General features: G+C 46.5%; 1 protein-coding gene across 3 annotated transcripts in view; it reads right to left on the bottom strand.

Moving 5' to 3' along the window:
- The window catches only part of CHCHD6 (coiled-coil-helix-coiled-coil-helix domain containing 6), a 367,209-nt gene that overhangs the window by 171,617 nt on the left and 175,409 nt on the right, over positions 1–20,183 (bottom strand). For all 3 annotated transcript variants that reach the window (XM_075321519.1, XM_075321520.1, XM_075321518.1), the window contains one exon: positions 15,427–15,497. In XM_075321519.1, coding sequence (XP_075177634.1) covers positions 15,427–15,497 — 71 coding nt within the window. The remainder of the gene's footprint in view (positions 1–15,426; positions 15,498–20,183) is intronic.

The following is a 20,183-nucleotide window of genomic DNA, read 5'->3' as shown; positions in this document are numbered from 1 at the left end:
GTGTCCTGACTCCTTTCTATCATAGCTGTGATGCTCTGCCTGTCCTGACTCCTTTCTATCATAGCTGTGATGCTCTGCGTGACCTGACTCCTTTCTATCATAGCTGTGATGCTCTGCGTGTCCTGACTCCTTTCTATCATAGCTGTGATGCTCTGTGTGTCCTGATTCCTTTCTATCATAGCTGCGATGCTCTGCGTGTCCTGACTCCTTTCTATCATAGCTGTGATGCTCTGCGTGTCCTGACTCCTTTCTATCATAGCTGCGATGTTCTGTGTTTCCTGACTCCTTTCTCTCATAGCTGCGATGCTCTGCGTGTCCTGACTCCTTTCTATCATAGCTGTGATGCTCTGCCTGTCCTGACTCCTTTCTATCATAGCTGCGATGCTCTGCGTGTCCTGACTCCTTTCTGTCATAGCTGCGATGTTCTGTGTGTCCTGACTCCTTTCTACCATAGCTGCGATGCTCTGCGTGTCCTGACTCCTTTCTATCATAGCTGTGATGCTCTGCGTGTCCTGACTCCTTTCTATCATAGCTGCGATGCTCTGCGTGTCCTGACTCCTTTCTATCATAGCTGTGATGCTCTGCGTGTCCTGACTCCTTTCTATCATAGCTGCGATGCTCTGCATGTCCTGACTCCTTTCTGTCATAGCTGCAATGCTCTTCGTGTCCTGACTCCTTTCCATCATAGCTGTGATGCTCTGCGTGTCCTGACCCCATTCTATCATAGCTGCGATGCTCTGCATGTCCTCACTCCTTCCTATCATAGCTGCGATGCTCTGCATGTCCTGACTCCGTTCTATCATAGCTGCGATGCTCTGCGTGTCCTGACTCCTTTCTATCATTGCTGCGATGCTCTGCGTGCCCTGACTCCTTTATATCATAGCTGCGATGCTCTGCATGTCCTGACCCCTTTCTATCATAGCTGTGATGCTCTGTGTGTCCTGACTCCTTTCTATCATAGCTGCGATGCTCTGCATGTCCTGACCCCTTTCTATCATAGCTGTGATGCTCTGCGTGTCCTGACTCCTTTCTATCATAGCTGTGATGCTCTGCCTGTCCTGACTCCTTTCTATCATAGCTGTGATGCTCTGCCTGTCCTGACTCCTTTCTATCATAGCTGAGATGCTCTGTGTGCCCTGACTCCTTTCTATCATAGCTGTGATGCTCTGCGTGTCCTGACTCTTTTCTATCATAGCTGTGATGCTCTGCGTGTCCTGACTCCTTTCTATCATAGCTGCGATGCTCTGCGTGTCCTGACTCTTTTCTATCATAGCTGTGATGCTCTGCGTGTCCTGACTCCTTTCTATCATAGCTGTGATGCTCTGTGTGTCCTGATTCCTTTCTATCATAGCTGCGATGCTCTGCGTGTCCTGACTCCTTTCTATCATAGCTGTGATGCTCTGCGTGTCCTGACTCCTTTCTATCATAGCTGCGATGTTCTGTGTGTCCTGACTCCTTTCTCTCATAGCTGCGATGCTCTGCGTGTCCTGACTCCTTTCTATTATAGCTGTGATGCTCTGCGTGTCCTGACCCCTTTCTATTATAGCTGCGATGCTCTGCGTGTCCTGACTCCTTTCTATCATAGCTGCGATGTTCTGCCTGTCCTGACTCCTTTCTATCATAGCTGAGATGCTCTGCGTGTCCTGACTCCTTTCTATCATAGCTGCGATGCTCTGCATGTCCTGACTCCTTTCTATCATAGCTGCGATGCTCTTCGTGTCCTGACTCCTTTCCATCATAGCTGCGATGCTCTGCATGTCCTGACTCCTTTATATCATAGCTGTGATGCTCTGTGTGTCCTGACTCCTTTCTATCATAGCTGTGATGCTCTGCGTGTCCTGACTCCTTTCTATCATAGCTGCGATGCTCTGCGTGTCCTGACTCCTTTCTATCATTGCTGCGATGCTCTGCGTGCCCTGACTCCTTTATATCATAGCTGCGATGCTCTGCATGTCCTGACTCTTTTCTATCATAGCTGTGATGCTCTGCGTGTCCTGACTCCTTTCTATCATAGCTGTGATGCTCTGTGTGTCCTGACTCCTTTCTATCATAGCTGCGATGCTCTGCGTGTCCTGACTCCTTTCTATCATAGCTGCGATGCTCTGCATGTCCTGACTCCTTTCTATCATAGCTGCGATGCTCTTCGTGTCCTGACTCCTTTCCATCATAGCTGCGATGCTCTGCATGTCCTGACTCCTTTATATCATAGCTGTGATGCTCTGTGTGTCCTGACTCCTTTCTATCATAGCTGTGATGCTCTGCGTGTCCTGACTCCTTTCTATCATAGCTGCGATGCTCTGCGTGTCCTGACTCCTTTCTATCATTGCTGCGATGCTCTGCGTGCCCTGACTCCTTTATATCATAGCTGCGATGCTCTGCATGTCCTGACTCTTTTCTATCATAGCTGTGATGCTCTGCGTGTCCTGACTCCTTTCTATCATAGCTGTGATGCTCTGTGTGTCCTGACTCCTTTCTATCATAGCTGTGATGCTCTGCGTGTCCTGACTCCTTTCTATCATAGCTGTGACGCTCTGCGTGTCCTGACTCCTTTCTATCATAGCTGCGATGCTCTGCATGTCCTGACTCCTTTCTATCACAGCTGCGATGCTCTGCATGTCCTGACTCCTTTCTATCATAGCTGCGATGCTCTGCATGTCCTGACTCCTTTCTATCATAGCTGCGATGCTCTACGTGTCCTGACTCCTTTCTATTATAGCTGCGATGCTCTGCGTGTCATGACCCCTTTCTATCATAGCTGTGATGCTCTGCGTGTCCTGACTCTTTTCCATCATAGCTGTGATGCTCTGCGTGTCCTGACTCCTTTCTATCATAGCTGCGATGCTCTGTGTGTCCTGACTCCTTTCTATTATAGCTGCGATGCTCTGCGTGTCCTGACTCCTTTCTATCATAGCTGCGATGCTCTACGTGTCCTGACTCCTTTCTATTATAGCTGCGATGCTCTGCGTGTCCTGACTCCTTTCTATCATAGCTGCGATGCTCTGTGTGTCCTGACTCCTTTCTATTATAGCTGCGATGCTCTGCGTGTCATGACCCCTTTCTATCATAGCTGTGATGCTCTGCGTGTCCTGACTCTTTTCCATCATAGCTGTGATGCTCTGCGTGTCCTGACTCCTTTCTATCATAGCTGCGATGCTCTGTGTGTCCTGACTCCTTTCTATTATAGCTGCGATGCTCTGCGTGTCCTGACTCCTTTCTATCATAGCTGCGATGCTCTGCTTGATCTGACTCCTTTCTATTATAGTTGCGATGCTCTGCGTGTCCTGACTCCTTTCTATTATAGCTGCGATGCTCTGCCTGTCCTGACTCCTTTCTATCATAGCTGCGATGCTCTGTGTGTCCTGACTCCTTTCTATTATAGCTGCGATGCTCTGCGTGTCCTGACTCCTTTCTATCATAGCTGCGATGCTCTGCGTGTCCTGACTCCTTTCTATTATAGCTGCGATGCTCTGCCTGTCCTGACCCCTTTCTATCATAGCTGCGATGCTCTGCGTGTCCTGACTCCTTTCTATCATAGCTGCGATGCTCTGTGTGTCCTGACTCCTTTCTATTATAGCTGCGATGCTCTGCGTGTCCTGACTCCTTTCTATCATAGCTGTGATGCTCTGCGTGTCCTGACTCCTTTCTATCATAGCTGTGATGCTCTGCGTGTCCTGACTCCTTTCTATCATAGCTGTGATGCTCTGCGTGTCCTGACTCCTTTCTATCATAGCTGCGATGCTCTACGTGTCCTGACTCCTTTCTATTATAGCTGCGATGCTCTGCCTATCCTGACTCCTTTCTATCATAGCTGAGATGCTGTGCGTGTCCTGACTCCTTTCTATCATAGCTGCGATGCTCTGTGTGTCCTGACTCCTTTCTATTATAGCTGCGATGCTCTGCGTGTCCTGACTCCTTTCTATCATAGCTGCGATGCTCTGCGTGTCCTGACTCCTTTCTATCATAGCTGCGATGCTCTACGTGTCCTGACTCCTTTCTATCATAGCTGCGATGCTCTGTGTGTCCTGACTCCTTTCTATCATAGCTGCGATGCTCTGCGTGTCCTGACTCCTTTCTATCATAGCTGCGATGCTCTGTGTGTCCTGACTCCTTTCTATTATAGCTGCGATGCTCTGCGTGTCCTGACTCCTTTCTATCATAGCTGTGATGCTCTGCGTGTCCTGACTCCTTTCTATCATAGCTGTGATGCTCTGCGTGTCCTGACTCCTTTCTATCATAGCTGCGATGCTCTACGTGTCCTGACTCCTTTCTATTATAGCTGCGATGCTCTGCCTATCCTGACTCCTTTCTATCATAGCTGAGATGCTGTGCGTGTCCTGACTCCTTTCTATCATAGCTGCGATGCTCTGTGTGTCCTGACTCCTTTCTATCATAGCTGCGATGCTCTGTGTGTCCTGACTCCTTTCTATTATAGCTGCGATGCTCTGCGTGTCATGACCCCTTTCTATCATAGCTGTGATGCTCTGCGTGTCCTGACTCTTTTCCATCATAGCTGTGATGCTCTGCGTGTCCTGACTCCTTTCTATCATAGCTGTGATGCTCTGCGTGTCCTGACTCCTTTCTATTATAGCTGCGATGCTCTGCGTGTCCTGACTCCTTTCTATCATAGCTGCGATGCTCTGTGTGTCCTGACTCCTTTCTATTATAGCTGCGATGCTCTGCGTGTCCTGACTCCTTTCTATCATAGCTGCGATGCTCTGCGTGTCCTGACCCCTTTCTATCATAGCTGTGATGTTCTGCTTGTCCTGACTCCTTTCTATCATAGCTGCGATGCTCTGCGTGTCCTGACTCCTTTCTATCATAGCTGTGATGTTCTGCCTGTCCTGACTCCTTTCTATCATAGCTGCGATGCTCTGTGTGTCCTGACTCCTTTCTATCATAGCTGCGATGCTCTGCGTGTCCTGACTCCTTTCTATCATAGCTGCGATGCTCTGCGTGTCCTGACTCCTTTCTATTATAGCTGCGATGCTCTGCCTGTCCTGACCCCTTTCTATCATAGCTGCGATGCTCTGCGTGTCCTGACTCCTTTCTATCATAGCTGCGATGCTCTGCGTGTCCTGACTCCTTTCTATCATAGCTGCGATGCTCTGCGTGTCCTGACTCCTTTCTATCATAGCTGCGATGCTCTGCGTGTCCTGACTCCTTTCTATCATAGCTGCGATGCTCTGCGTGTCCTGACTCCTTTCTATCATAGCTGCGATGCTCTGCGTGTCCTGACTCCTTTCTATCATAGCTGCGATGCTCTGTGTGCCCAGACCCTTTTAAACTTTCTATGTTTCCAACTTCCAACATATCGAACTGCCTAAAACAATCCTACCTATGACAATTGCCTAAAAGTGGACTAGGTTCAAAAAGTAGGGGCTTAACCTGGGCCATAATCCTGGAGGCACCCATTATAAATGGCCTAGCAGGGGGCACTGATACAAATTTAGCATTGAAGTCAAAAAGCCTACAAAAAAATACAATTATTAAGAATAGACAAAATAAATATGAAACATAAAACGAAAAAAAGTAAATAGTAAGGGCAAATTACAGCATCCAGGGTCACACCTCGTGCTCTTTGCTGTAAAGGAATCACAAGTTTTAGACCCAGAAATGGATGTCAAATTCTTATAAGTCACCAGGGAAATCCCCCCGAAAACAAGCACCAATATTAGTCCAGAGAGAACGCTGCTGAATTAATGGGCCGATGCTTAGAGAAGGACGATGTCCTCTTCCGGGACAGATTACCAATCAGGTCCCTGCGGTCCGTTGTAATCAAGTGATTTGTCAAGTCCCCGTTTCAGATGGAGTTATCGTCGTACAAAATGTTGGGATCGCTTGTCCTTCCCCTTGGATTTGTCCAATATCCGGACAGACCAAGTACCAGGAGGAGACGCCAGTGACTCACCTCCAGTGCATGCGCCGCCCACCATACAACGCAAACTGGACAATTGTATATCAGTTGCATTGAGAAAAAAGTTTTTCTTCAGCATTTTTTCCTGCTAATGTGATCTTTTTTTTTCTCTCTGACATTTTGGTTCCAGCAGTAGGTAAGTAGTAAAGTGTTTAGATGAGACGTGTCCGATTTATTAAATGCATTGTATATCGCATGAAATAATGACATAATATATGTTATCCATTCCTGATCCCGTTCCTCCTGGAATTGTATGACGAAATCACCAATTGGGGGGCAAATCCCTTCACAATATGACACTGTCCAATCAGCACTTTTAAAGTTAGACTGTGCACGGGCGCACCCACACGACTGTACCCAGACTGCGCCCCGGACACGCCCACCAGACTGCGCCCCGGACACGCCCACCAGACTGCGCCCCGGACACGCCCACCAGACTGCGCCCCCGAAACACGCCCACCAGACTGCGCCCCGGACACGCCCACCAGACTGCGCCCCGGACACGCCCACCAGACTGCGCCCCGAAACACGCCCACCAGACTGCGCCCCGGGCACACCCACCAGACTGCGCCCCGAAACACGCCCACCAGACTGCGCCCCGGACACGCCCACCAGACTGCGCCCCGAAACACGCCCACCAGACTGCGCCCCCGGACACGCCCACCAGACTGCACCCCCCCCCGGACACACCCACCAGACTGCACCCCCCCTAGACACGCCCACCAGACTGCAAACGTGTCAACTACAATATTGCACAACGTGCAGCAAGATACAGTATGCTGTCCAGAGAGCAGATGTGCATTGCATCTGACGGGGGCCACTTTGAGCATCAAAGTTAAATGAGCGCCATATGCGGGACCAGCATTCAATGTTTTAGGGGGGTCATGGGTTTCATATCAGAGCATTTCTGTATACAAGGTGTCGATTTGTATTGAATTGATGATTCCCTACAATTTTTTAATTCACTTTTTTCCTCTCTCTCTTTTCGTTTTCAAGATAAAAATGCTAACTCCGTTGTTTTCCACCAGGTGGCGCTATAGGTGGTTTCATTGCGTAGCGCATGGCTACTTTACTATACCTAGACACCACTTCTGTTCTTATAGCTGCCGCCGTTCTCAAGTTAATGGCGGTGGACAGGATATGGGTGGACACACTGTATATGAATCTGCTTTTTAAAATATTGCTGGCAGATCAGACTGTAGCATGTGAGAAAGTTCCCGTTAAAGTACACACAAAAAAAATCTAAAAGAAAAGAAAAAAAAAAAAATAGTCATAAAATAGCTAAGCTGCCAAGTAAACAGCGCGTGGCGTCTACAGCGGCCATCTAATAAGCTTAGAAGAGTCTAGAGTAGAAATCTGCAGTTCTCTCTGCCTCTCTCCCAGCGGGAAGTCTCAGCACAATGCTGCAGCTAGAAGTCTCGGTTCTGCTGATCGTCTTCCGTACTACGCGAATATATAATTGTGCAAAAGGGCATTCAAAGACTTTTGAAGTTTCGATTTGACAAACAGGCTGGGGGTTCGAAAACTGTTCCCAATGCACAAAAAAAAAATAATAAAATAAATAAATAGAAAAAAATAAAAAAATAATCACAAAAATTGGGAAAAATAACTAGCATCTGTATTAGTTCCTCGCCATGTATAAATGCATTTTTCCTCTATTAATTGGAAAGGGCCGTGGCTGACGACCTTCACCCTACGTCACGGACACCTCGATATGTTCTTGCTCTGCACGCCATTAAAAAGGAAAAAAAATAAAATAAATTAGCAAGAAAAAAAAGAAAAAAAAAAAAAAAACACGGCCTCTCGAAAGAAGGCTCAGCCATCCATTCATAATGAGACGTGAGGATGGAAAAACATAATTTAGCTCTGAATAATTTTATCGCTTAACAACTTCTTAATCCTCTCTCTACAGCGCTTACCTTTTAAAAAAGTAATAATGAAAGCATGCATGCTAACACGCACACGGCGAGCCGCGCGCGCCCGGTGCAAGACGCCGAAAAGATAAGACGCTGGGAAATTAAAAAAAATTAAAAGGGGGAATAAAAAGGGGGGATAAAAGGGACAGAGCACTTTAAGGATAGGGTTTTTTTTTTTTTTTTTTTTTTGTAGGGCCTGCAATAAGCTCCAGCCCCTTCACTGATTTTATTTTACTGATTCAGCAGCAGTAATAAGGTTTAATCCATGGCAAACTAATCTAAATGTAACACTCAAAAGGAGACAAAGGGGACGCAAAACATTTGGCCGGAGCCTTTTGGGAGCCATGCTTTATCCTTGGATCCAGCACATTAATAGAGCTGGAAATGAAATGGCATTTTATTCCCTGTGGCTGGGGGGGATTAAAGAACTGTCCTTTCTAAAGCAGAGACTGAGTCATGGATCCCTGAGCACTGAGAATAGGCAAAGTGCAGAGAGACTCAGTGAATTTGGAGAAAAACAAGGCTGGAAAAAAAAAAAAAAAAAAAAATAAGAAAAGAGAAAAAGAAAGACTGTTTATTGTCTGGATGGTTTTACAGGTCAAAAAAAAGAAGGAAAATCCTAAACTAGAGCAAAATGCAGTAACAACAAGCCCTACAGGTGCCGACAGCTGCGAGGCTGACGTAACCAAACCGGCCCTTGCTTGGGGTTTAGTAGTAAACGCTGCTCGACAGAGTCAGAAAGTTTGTTTTATATCTGTTTTTGCTATAGTGCTGCATGTTAGGATTACCCTTGCATTGACACTTCGTCACAATCTCCTATAGGAGGTTCCATGAGAATGTCATCCTCTGTATAAAAAAAAACAAAAAAAACAAACAAACAGTGTAGTCGTAGTCAGGTGCCTCTTGCAAAAAAAAAAAAAAAATTTGTATAAAGGCCTTGTGCGCATGCTGCATTTTTTTTCTCGCTTTTTTCATGTGCAGTTTTGGCCCTAAAACTCCATGCATTCCCTTCCGCAACAGTGTGAGATTTCATTTTTGCTCTCCGCACGTTGCAGTTTTTTTTGCACCTATGTGGTGACCATGTCAATTCTTTTTGTGTTTTGTCCCTACATTTTGGAGGACTGGCAGATCAATTTCCCGCTGCCTCGGGGTCGGCAGGGAATTTATCCCTTGTAGCAGGCCACATGCCGGTCTCCATATAAAGTCTATAGGGACCAGAATCTGGCGCAAAGGGTTAGGAGCAAGCGCATCATACTTACCAAGTCACCAGGGTGGCTGTCACACTTGCTTCTGTGGCCTCTCATTCTTCTTCCCAGGCAGCTCATTACGCTCATACATATTCACTGCTTCCACCACCCACCGGCGTCTGTGATTGGTTGCAGTCAGACAAGCCCCCACGCTGAGTGACAGCAAGTCGGAGTCTTCCAATCATAGACATCGGTGGGTGGGTCTAAATCATACAGTAAAATAAATTAAAACATTGGCGTAGGATCCCCCCATATTTTGATACCAGCATAGATAAAGCCCAACAGCTGGGGGCTGGAATTCTCAGGCTGGGGATACCCATGGTTATTGGACACCCCTAGCCTAAAAATATCAGCCAGAAGCTGCACCCATTAGAGACGACAGTCCCGGCACTTTACCCGGCTCTTCCTGATTGCCCTGGTGTGGTGGCAATCGGGGTAATGAGGGAGTTAATTGCAGCTCACAGCTGCCACCAAATCCCGGTTTCGTAATGACAGGCATCTATGACTCCACCATAACTAATCTGTAAGTGAAAGTAAATAAGCACAAACACTGAAAAAATCCTTTATTTCAAATAAAAGACAAAAAAGCCCCCTCTTTCCCCACTTCATTAACCCCAAAAACACCCCTGCAGGTCCGATGTAATCCACACGAGATCCCATGACGCTTCCACCACTGCTACATCTGAAGCTTATAGCGAGCGCCATAGAACATGACTGACCGCTGTGAGCTCCACGCAGTGACTGAAGTGAGCCGCGCAATCAGCGGTGACGTCACTCAGGTTAGCCACGGCCAAAGCCGGAATCCTCCACCTGTGACCGCAAATCACCTGAGTGACGTCACCACTGATTTCACGGCTCACTTCAGTTGCTGCGTGGGGCTCACAGCGGGCAGTCATGTTCTATGGCGCTCGCTGTAAGCTTCAGATGTAGCATTTTTGCGGGGCCAAAAACGCGCATCTTTGTGGTGACCACAAAGATGCAGCATGCACACATAGCCTAAGAGCACAGTGTGTATATTTCCTTTATCATGGTAACCTATGAGCAATGTATACCGAGACAGTCATCGGTGGCATATATGATGATAACTTCCCAGCCTTGATTAATAAACCAGTGTGAACAATCCCGTAGTACACATGCACGGGCAGCAGAGCAGAACCACTCAATGCAGATACAGACATGTTAGGAGCCATCGCTGCAGCCACATCCCTCCATCCTTCCCGATATTTCACGTGAGTATCCGCCAGTCACAGCCGCTCTGTCTGTATGAATTGTTTGACTTTTCTATAAAAGCGCCAAGAGCAGCTTATCTGCGTTTTAACCTTTCCTTCTAGGAAAACGCTCTGCCCTTTCTAATGTGTGATGCTTTTGTTGCATTTTCTTGGCCTTTTTGCTTAAATATTAAGCGAAAATTACCGGAATGAATGAAAATCCTGGATTATCGTGGGGATGTTGAGTGTTTCATCCTCTAAGTCATAAGATGACAATTACAGACCCCTGCCCGCTATACTAAAGAATGTATATACTGTATATGTACAGTTAGGGACAAAACTAATTGGACAGTGACCGAGTTGTCGTGATTTCAGCTCTGCAGCCACCATTTTTGTTTTAAAATGAAATAACTGAGATACAATTAAAGTGGAGACTTTCAAGGTTTAATTAAAGGGGTTGAACAAATATATCATGAGAATTACAATAATTTTTCTACAAAGTCTTCTCATTTCAAGGGCTCAAAGTAATTGGACAAATTTATTTACCATAAATAAAATGTTAATATCTAATCCTTTATAGATAATCATTTGCAGAAATGACGGCCTGAAGTGTTTCCTCCATGGACGTCACCATCGCTGGTCTCTTCCTGTGTGAGGCTTTGCCGCCTTTACTGCAGTGTCTTCATAGGTTGGTTTGTTTGTTTGTGGGTCTTTTGGGCTTAATTTTTGTCTTATATGTGAAATGCAGCTCGATTGGGTCAGATCTGGTGAGGACTCAGCCATTGCAGAATATTCCACTTCTTTGCTTTCGCAGGCTGTTTTGGGTCATTGTCCATCTGTCTGTGAAGCATCATCCCATCATTGCTGAATCTGAGCAGAGAGTCTCGCCCTGTACACTTCAGAATTCATCCGGCTGCTTTTGTCTTCAGTCACATCATCAATAACCACTAGTGCTCCAGGGCCATTGGGAGCCCTACATGCCCCGCCATCACACCGCCTCCGCCATGTGTTACAGAGGACGTGCTATAGATGGATCAGGAGCCATTTCCAGCTTTCTCCATATTTTCTTCTTCTCATCATTCTGGTGCAGGTTGATCTTAGTCTCATCTGTCCTCTGCTTTTCCAGACCTGGGCAGCTTCCTTAGATGTTTGTTGGCAAAGTTTACTCTGTCCTTTCTAATTTTAAGGCTGATTACTGGTTTGCACCTTGTGGTGACCCCTCTGTATTTGCACCTTGTGGTGACCCCTCTGTATTTGCACCTTGTGGTGACCCCTCTGTATTTGCACCTTGTGGTGACCCCTCTGTATTTGCTCTCATGACGTCTTCTCTTTATGGGAGACTTAGATACTGAAACACTGACTCCCTGGAGAATGTTCTTCATTTGGGTGGATATTGTGAAGGGTTTTTCTTCACCATAGAAAGGATTCTGTGATCATCCACCAGTGTTGTCTTCCGTGGACGTCCAGGCCTTTTTGAGTTCCCAGCTCACCGAGACCCTATATTTCATGGTGAAGAATGTACCAAACTGTTGATAACATTTCTGCTATCTCTCTGATGGATTTCTTATTTTTTTTCCTGCCTAATGATGATCTGTTTCTTTTGCATTGAGAGATACTTTTTTTGCATGTTGCAGGTTCACAGCAACAGCTTCCAAATGCAAACGCCGCACCTGAAATCAGCTCCAGACCTTTTACCTGCTTAATTGATTATGGATTTATTAAGGAATAGTCCATGCAGCCCATTAAACAGCTTTTGATATAATTGTCCAATTATTTTTGGTCCCTTGAAAAAGAGGCAAGCTTATCATCATATTATAAGAACTAATTTCTAATGATTTGTTTTCAATGATTATGCTTCTATTACAGAGCTTGAAATCCCCTGAATACAAAGAGTAAATTGATAAAATTCTGCCACCACTAGAGGGAACTACAGAGCACTCTGCATACAGCATCTACATTGACCAAAGTCTGCAAGTGAGCTCCCCCTAGTGGTAGAAGGAGGTTTAGAATTTAACTATGGCTTTTTGGAGATTTCAAGCATAGTTATAGAAAAAAAAAAAAGAAACTAACAGTTGTAAAACTTACATTATAATGCAAGATGGACATTTACACTAGAGTGTGTAGGAAAATACCACTTTTTGACTTTGCAGACCACTGGAATACAGTAGACGACACAGTTGGTGACTTTACCCTTCACCAGCTGCCCACATACTCCAGTGCAATGCATAAATGAGACAAAGGAGCCACTCGGTAAAGGAAGGCAGATGTGCAATTTTTTTTTAATTTTTTTTTTTTTTTTTTTAATTAAGAAGTCCTGGAAAAATGCAGAACTTACCGATATATGTTATACCAGCTAGTGCATTTACCGCCATACTCCACGCAGGTACGGAATAAACATGTGACAATTAATGAAAGACTATATTCTTGCAAGTAAGGAAAGAAAAAAAAAAAAAAAAAACAGAACGCTGGGAAGCAACCTAGCAACGAGAATCTTCTCCGACCTGACCACTAAGGATCTCGCTTTTTCCAATGACTTCTGAGCACCTCTCGTCGCGCGCTGCCGCACGAGGGTTAAGACACAATTAACCAGTAGCGAGGACGGCGGTCCATGAACCAGCTCTTCATTTGCTTCTAGGACTACCGGAGAAAGTTTGTTGCCTGGCAACCTCCTCTCCTGACGCTCTTTCTTGTGCAATGCGGTGCCACCGGGGAGGGAGGAACGGAGGAGGTTTTACACGCCGGTGGGAGCACAAAGGGTTAATCTGGTGAAGGAGCGGTCCTGCCTCAACCAGCCAGGGTCTCAAAAGGGAAAAAAACTGATGAGATGTCTAATTATTTCCTAGGTGCATCTGCTTATGCGTCTTTTAATGATGGGGCTCTTGGCTTCCAAAAGGCTGCGATCGGCAGCAAAAGAACAAAAGTCACAGGGAAAAGTCCCGACATAGGAAAAGAAAGATTTGCATTTCTTATGTAGGATGGTAGAGAAGAATGTCCTGGAAAGGATTAAAGGGGTGGTCAAACTGCAAAGAGCTTGCAAATCCTCCCCGCCTGAAGAACAGAGGAAGTCCTAATTCCACAGATTACAGCTAGTTTCCAAGGTTACCAGCGACCTCTGCAGTCAATAAGAGGTGGCCGGTTACTAAGGAGAATATGGCTGGTACAAAGCTTGAAAGCGCTGCTCTGAAGCTGGCCGGAAAGCTAGATGCAGCCAGCTCCAGAAACCCAGCGCTCCTCAATGCAAAGATATCAGTCATCAGGAGCACACCGCTGCCGGAAAGCAGAAAGTCAGGAGGCAGAAGAGTAGTGCGCTGCTCAGAATGAAAGAGATTATATATATATATATATATATATATATATATATATATATATATATATATATATAAAAACACATAGCAATCAGTCATGATATTAAAACGCAGAGCCTATATAGGGTGTTGGGTCTGTACAATGATTATGTGGGTGGTACATGTCACATCCACATACATCATGCCAGGACTCAAGAACATAGCGTCATCACATTCCCTCTGCCGACTTGTCTTCTTCCCATAGTGCATTTCGATCATAGCTGCGATGCTCTGCGTGTCCTGACTCCTTTCTATCATAGCTGCGATGCTCTGCGTGTCCTGACTCCTTTCTATCATAGCTGTGATGCTCTGCGTGTCCTGACTCCTTTCTATCATAGCTGCGATGCTCTGCGTGTCCTGACTCCTTTCTATCATAGCTGCGATGCTCTGCGTGTCCTGACCCCTTTCTATCACAGCTGCGATGCTCTGCGTGTCCTGACCCCTTTCTATCACAGCTGCGATGCTCTGCATGTCCTGACTCCTTTCTATCACAGCTGCGATGCTCTGTTTTTCCCGTCTCTGTCTCTTTCCCCGTCTCTGTCTCTTTCCCCGTCTCTGTCTCTTTCCCCGTCTCTGTCTCTTTCCCCGTCTCTGTCTCTTTCCCCGTCTCTGTCTCTTTCCCCGTCTCTGTCTCTTTCCCCGTCTCTGTCTCTTTCCCCGTCTCTGTCTCTTTCCTCACTGACATGTTATTACCTCACACATAAGCTTCTTATACTAACAATTTATATTGTTCCTATAGCAACCACTCTCAGCTCCAATTAATAACCTGTAATTTGCAGCTCCATTGACTTTAATGGAGGCAGGTTTTTTGGAGAGTAACTGTAAAGCGCGGGGTTAAATTTTCCCGTCAAAACATAGTCTATGACGTTCCCTGAGTCACATGAGGCGTCTGTGCAAAATTTTGTGATTTTAAATGTGACGGTGCGGATTCCTTTAGGGGACACATACATACACACATACATATACACATACATACATACACACATACATACACACATACATACATACACACATACATACACTCAGCGTTATATATTAGATGAACAATCCCTTTTTGAAATGGGCCGGGGTGCATCGGTTATGGGGCATTTGTCCTCGGGGTGCACCAAAAAGCCACTTTGGCTTAGCTATTGCATTTGGATACAGGGTTAGGGCAGGCTGTAAATGGCGGCATAAACACTGTCGAAACAGGTAGACGGAAGGGTCCGCTTTGCCCTACAAGAGCGGAGTTCCCTTTAAGCCGCCTGATTAATCTCGAGGCTGTGGGTTCTGAATAGGAGAGGAAGAGGATAGGACGCGGTCTGCGCGCATCGCCCTGGTGGACGCCGGCCTCTACATTTATTACCTCTGATGGCGGCTGAGTACCACGGGAGAGTAATTAAACGCGTTACTGCAAATATCCCTTCATTATTATAAATAGACAGGACACCCGAAGAGCCGAAACCGCCACATCCACACCAGAGACCGGGGGAGGGGGGGCGCCAGGCATCACATACCGCAGGTTACAACTGATTAAAAGGATGATGCATGTTTCTTAATCAAGGAAGCAGTCAATTATTACAGCCTCATAATCATCTATGGGCATAATTATATTCCTAAGGAAACGATCCATTATGGCGCATTGTCTACAAGTGCGGCCTCTAATAAGCAGCGGAACGGAGGTCCGAGTCCAGGGGAACTTAATCATCCCTGTACAGATAACAGGGCACACATTTTTTGTCAACAAACAAAATAATGCAAAAAAAAAAAAAATGATGTGAAAACATGTGCAGTAATGTAAAGAAACAAGCAACGTACTTCACCCGGAACTCAGCGTTGGTGGCGGCCGTGTGATACTGCTCAGACGTCATCTTGTAGATTTCCAGGTTCTAGAAAAGAAGAAGAGATATAAAATCTCCACTAATAAATCGATCATTATCTTCGCATTATTCTCAGTGTACATACATTACATTACTTGTCCCGAATTACATCATGTATTGTACTCCAGAGCTGCACTCCTTATTCTGCTGGTGCAGTCACTGTGTACATACATTACTGATCCTGAGTTACATCCTGCATTATACTCCAGAGCTGCACTCCCTATTCTGCTGGTGCAGTCACTGTGTACATACATTACATTACATTACTAATCCTGAGTTACAGCATGTATCATACTCCAGAGCTGCACTCACTATTCCACTGGTGGAGTCACTATGTACATACAATACATTACTAATCCTGAGCTACATAATGTATTATACTCCAGAGCTGCACTCACTATTCTGCTGGTGCAGTCACTACGTACATACATTACATTACTGATCCTGAGTTACCGTACATTCTGTGTTATATTCCAGAGCTGCACTCACTATTCTGCTGGTGCAGTCATTGCGTAGTATTATACTCCAAAGCTGCACTCACTATTCCGCTGCTGCAGTCACTGTGTACATACATTACTGATTCTGAGTTACATCCTGTATTATACTCCAGAGCTGCACTCACTATTCTGCTGGTGCAGTCGCTGTGTACATACATTACTTATCCGGTACTGATCCTGAGTTACATCCTGTATTATATTCCAGAGCTGCACTCACTATTCTGCTGGTAAAGTCACTGTGTACATACATTACATTACTTATCCTGTACTGATCCTGAGTTACATCCTGTATTATACTCCAGAGCTGCACTCACTATTCTGCTGGTAAAGTCACTGTGTACATACAGTACATTACTTATCCTGTACTGATCCTGAGTTACCTCCTGTATTATACTCCAGAGCTGCACTCACTATTCTGCTGGTAAAGTCACTCTGTACATACATTACATTACTTATCCTGTACTGATTCTGAGTTACATCCTGTATTATACTCCAGAGCTGCACTCACTATTCTGCTGGTGCAGTCACTGTGTACATACATTACATTACTTATCCTGTACTGATCCTGAGTTACCTCCTGTATTATACTCCAGAGCTGCACTCACTATTCTGCTGGTGCAATCACTGTGTACATATATTACATTACTTATCCTGTACTGATTCTGAGTTACATCCTGTATTATACTCCAGAGCTGCACTCACTATTGCGCTGCTGCAGTCACATTGGCAAACATTACTGATCCTGTGTTACATCCTGTATTATCCTCCAGAGCTGCACTCATGTCAGCTGTTTGCCAATGTGACTCGCATCTGATGTGTAAAGCTGGATACAGAAATGTCTTCCAAATGATCTTGTTTTTACTATGGCTCTCGTCCTGCACACGGCAGTACATGTGTAATTCCTCCGTATAGATGCACAGTCGGACGTATGACAACGGTAGAAGTCGGATTTCTTTGGTGACTTTCCTGCAGGTGACACGGCCGCTCGTCTCCGCAGTTTGCAGCACAGGAGATTATACGTGACGCCCCGTTTCCCGGCCGTTCCTGCGCAGCAGCGCGCACTGTCACCCGTCACTCTGGGAATCCGGCGCACCTTCTGTGCCTGGTCCTACTATATATAGACAATAAGACGATGGGTGAGCGAAGAAGCGAGACCCCCCATAAGGGGCTTAGCAACAGGGGGACAATAATATCCTGCTGCATGTTTTTTTCCATTCTGACCAGTATCTTTCCACGCTGTGAGGACCTGCTCTGCCTGACAGTGTAAAGGTTAAACCTGGGGCGCATAAGATTTTGGAAGCAAGGAGAGACGGTAATGTATTATTAAAGTGCAAGTAACAAGAAAATCTGAAAAACAGCTGCAGCAGTCAGCCTTTCCCCACCATTAAATGGCTGATAACAGAGAGCAGTACATTGCTCATACACACACTGCCCCTATGTGACCGTCCCCTACACACACTGCCCCTATGTGAAGGTCTCCTACAGACACTGCCCCTATGTGACCATCCCCTACAGACACTGCCCCTATGTGAAGGTCTCCTACAGACACTGCCCCTATGTGACCATCCCCTACAGACACTGCCCCTATGTGACCATCCCCTACAGACACTGCCCCTATGTGAAGGTCTCCTACAGACCCTGCCCCTATGTGACCGTCCCCTACACACACTGCCCCTATGTGACCGTCTCCTACAGACACTGCCCCTATGTGATCGTCCCCTACAGACCCTGCCCCTATGTGACCATCCCCTACAGACCCTGCCCCTATGTGAAGGTCTCCTACAGACACTGCCCCTATGTGAAGGTCTCCTACAGACCCTGCCCCTATGTGACCATCCCCTACAGACACTGCCCCTATGTGAAGGTCTCCTACAGACACTGCCCCTATGTGACCATCCCCTACAGACACTGCCCCTATGTGACCATCCCCTACAGACACTGCCCCTAAATGACCGTCTCCTACACACACTGCCCCTATGTGACCGTCTCCTACAGACCCTGCCCCTATGTGACCGTCTCCTACACACACTGCCCCTATGTGACCATCTCCTACAGACCCTGCCCCTAGGTAACCGTCTCCTACACACACTGCCCCTATGTGACCATCTCCTACAGACCCTGCCCCTAAATGACCGTCTCCTACACACACTGCCCCTAAGTGACCGTCTCCTACAGACACTGCCCCTATGTGAAGGTCTCCTACAGACACTGCCCCTATGTGACCGTCTCCTACAGACCCTGCCCCTATGTGACCGTCCCCTACACACACTGCCCCTATGTGACCGTCTCCTACCGACCCTGCCCCTATGTGACCGTCTCCTACAGACCCTGCCCCTATGTGACCGTCTCCTACACACACTGCCCCTATGTGACCGTCTCCTACACACACTGCCCCTATGTGACCGTCTCCTACACACACTGCCCCTATGTGACCGTCTCTTACAGACCCTGCCCCTATGTGACCGTCTCCTACACACACTGCCCCTATGTGACCGTCTCCTACACACACTGCCCCTATGTGACCGTCTCTTACAGACCCTGCCCCTATGTGACCGTCTCCTACAGACCCGGCCCCTATGTGACCGTCTCCTACACACACTGCCCCTATGTGACCGTCTCCTACACACACTGCCCCTATGTGACCGTCTCCTACACACACTGCCCCTATGTGACCGTCTCTTACAGACCCTGCCCCTATGTGACCGTCTCCTACAGACCCGGCCCCTATGTGACCGTCTCCTACACACACTGCCCCTATGTGACCGTCTCCTACACACACTGCCCCTATGTGACCGTCTCCTACACACACTGCCCCTATGTGACCATCTCCTACAGACCCTGCCCCTATGTGACCGTCTCCTACAGACCCTGCCCCTATGTGACCGTCTCCTACAGACCCTGCCCCTATGTGACCGTCCCCTACACACACTGCCCCTATGTGACCGTCTCCTACCGACCCTGCCCCTATGTGACCGTCTCCTACAGACCCTGCCCCTAAGTGACCGTCTCCTACAGACCCTGCCCCTATGTGACCGTCCCCTACACACACTGCCCCTATGTGACCGTCTCCTACCGACCCTGCCCCTATGTGACCGTCTCCTACACACACTGCCCCTATGTGACCGTCTCTTACAGACCCTGCCCCTATGTGACCGTCTCCTACAGACCCTGCCCCTAAGTGACCGTCTCCTACAGACCCTGCCCCTATGTGACCGTCCCCTACACACACTGCCCCTATGTGACCGTCTCCTACCGACCCTGCCCCTATGTGACCGTCTCCTACACACACTGCCCCTATGTGACCGTCTCTTACAGACCCTGCCCCTATGTGACCGTCTCCTACACACACTGCCCCTATGTGACCGTCTCCTACAGACCCTGCCCCTAAGTGACAGTCGTCTCCTTCAGGCTCTTGAACTGTTGATTACATTTGCCATTAAAATTAAATGATGTGAATAAGTAGGCGCCGGACGCCTCGTCCCAGCGAGATCCATAAACTAAATTGTATTTTTTCCCTGTTTCTTACCGTCTAATTTCTCAGAGGAATTCAGCAAAAAAATGTAAAAGGGAAGAATTAATTTATTTCAGAAAATGATCTTAATTCTTTCTGTAATTCTGCAAAAGGCTGAGCAAATTCAGAAGAGAGTTTCTAGTAGAAGGTCATTATTGGAATATTTTGGCAGCAGCAATGTGATACATTACTGGAACATTAAAGTAAAGAACAAGCAGGGCCGCAGTATAAAGCATGGGGGTAAAGGACCAAAGAACACCATTTTATTATGCAATCATATTATAGTCAGTGATATTATTCCCTTCGTTTCATATTTATTGCAGGGGACTTTGTTCTATTTTAATGTTCAAGGGTGTGTCTATAATACAGAAGTAACGCAATTCCCCAAAAATAAGACAAGGTCTTACATTATATTTACTCTGGGAGGTCTTATATTTTCCCATGAACAACAATCCCCATTTATTCTTGGGCAAAAAAAAAATCAACATTTATTCAAATATAACACACCATCACATTCTGGAACATCCACATTTTGTGCTGCTCCTATTACTGGGTCAGATGCACATTTTCGTATCCGATCTGCTATTCTCATGGTGCAAAACCCGTCCTATAGTGGAGGGTACAGACCATATTTACAAAGAGAATAATACAGCAGGTAATTTAACCCTATGTGCTGCTAACTTTACT

This window comes from Anomaloglossus baeobatrachus, chromosome 8 (genome assembly GCF_048569485.1).
Source record: "Anomaloglossus baeobatrachus isolate aAnoBae1 chromosome 8, aAnoBae1.hap1, whole genome shotgun sequence".
NCBI lineage: Eukaryota > Metazoa > Chordata > Amphibia > Anura > Aromobatidae > Anomaloglossus > Anomaloglossus baeobatrachus.
This window is presented reverse-complemented; position numbering and strand designations above follow the sequence as displayed.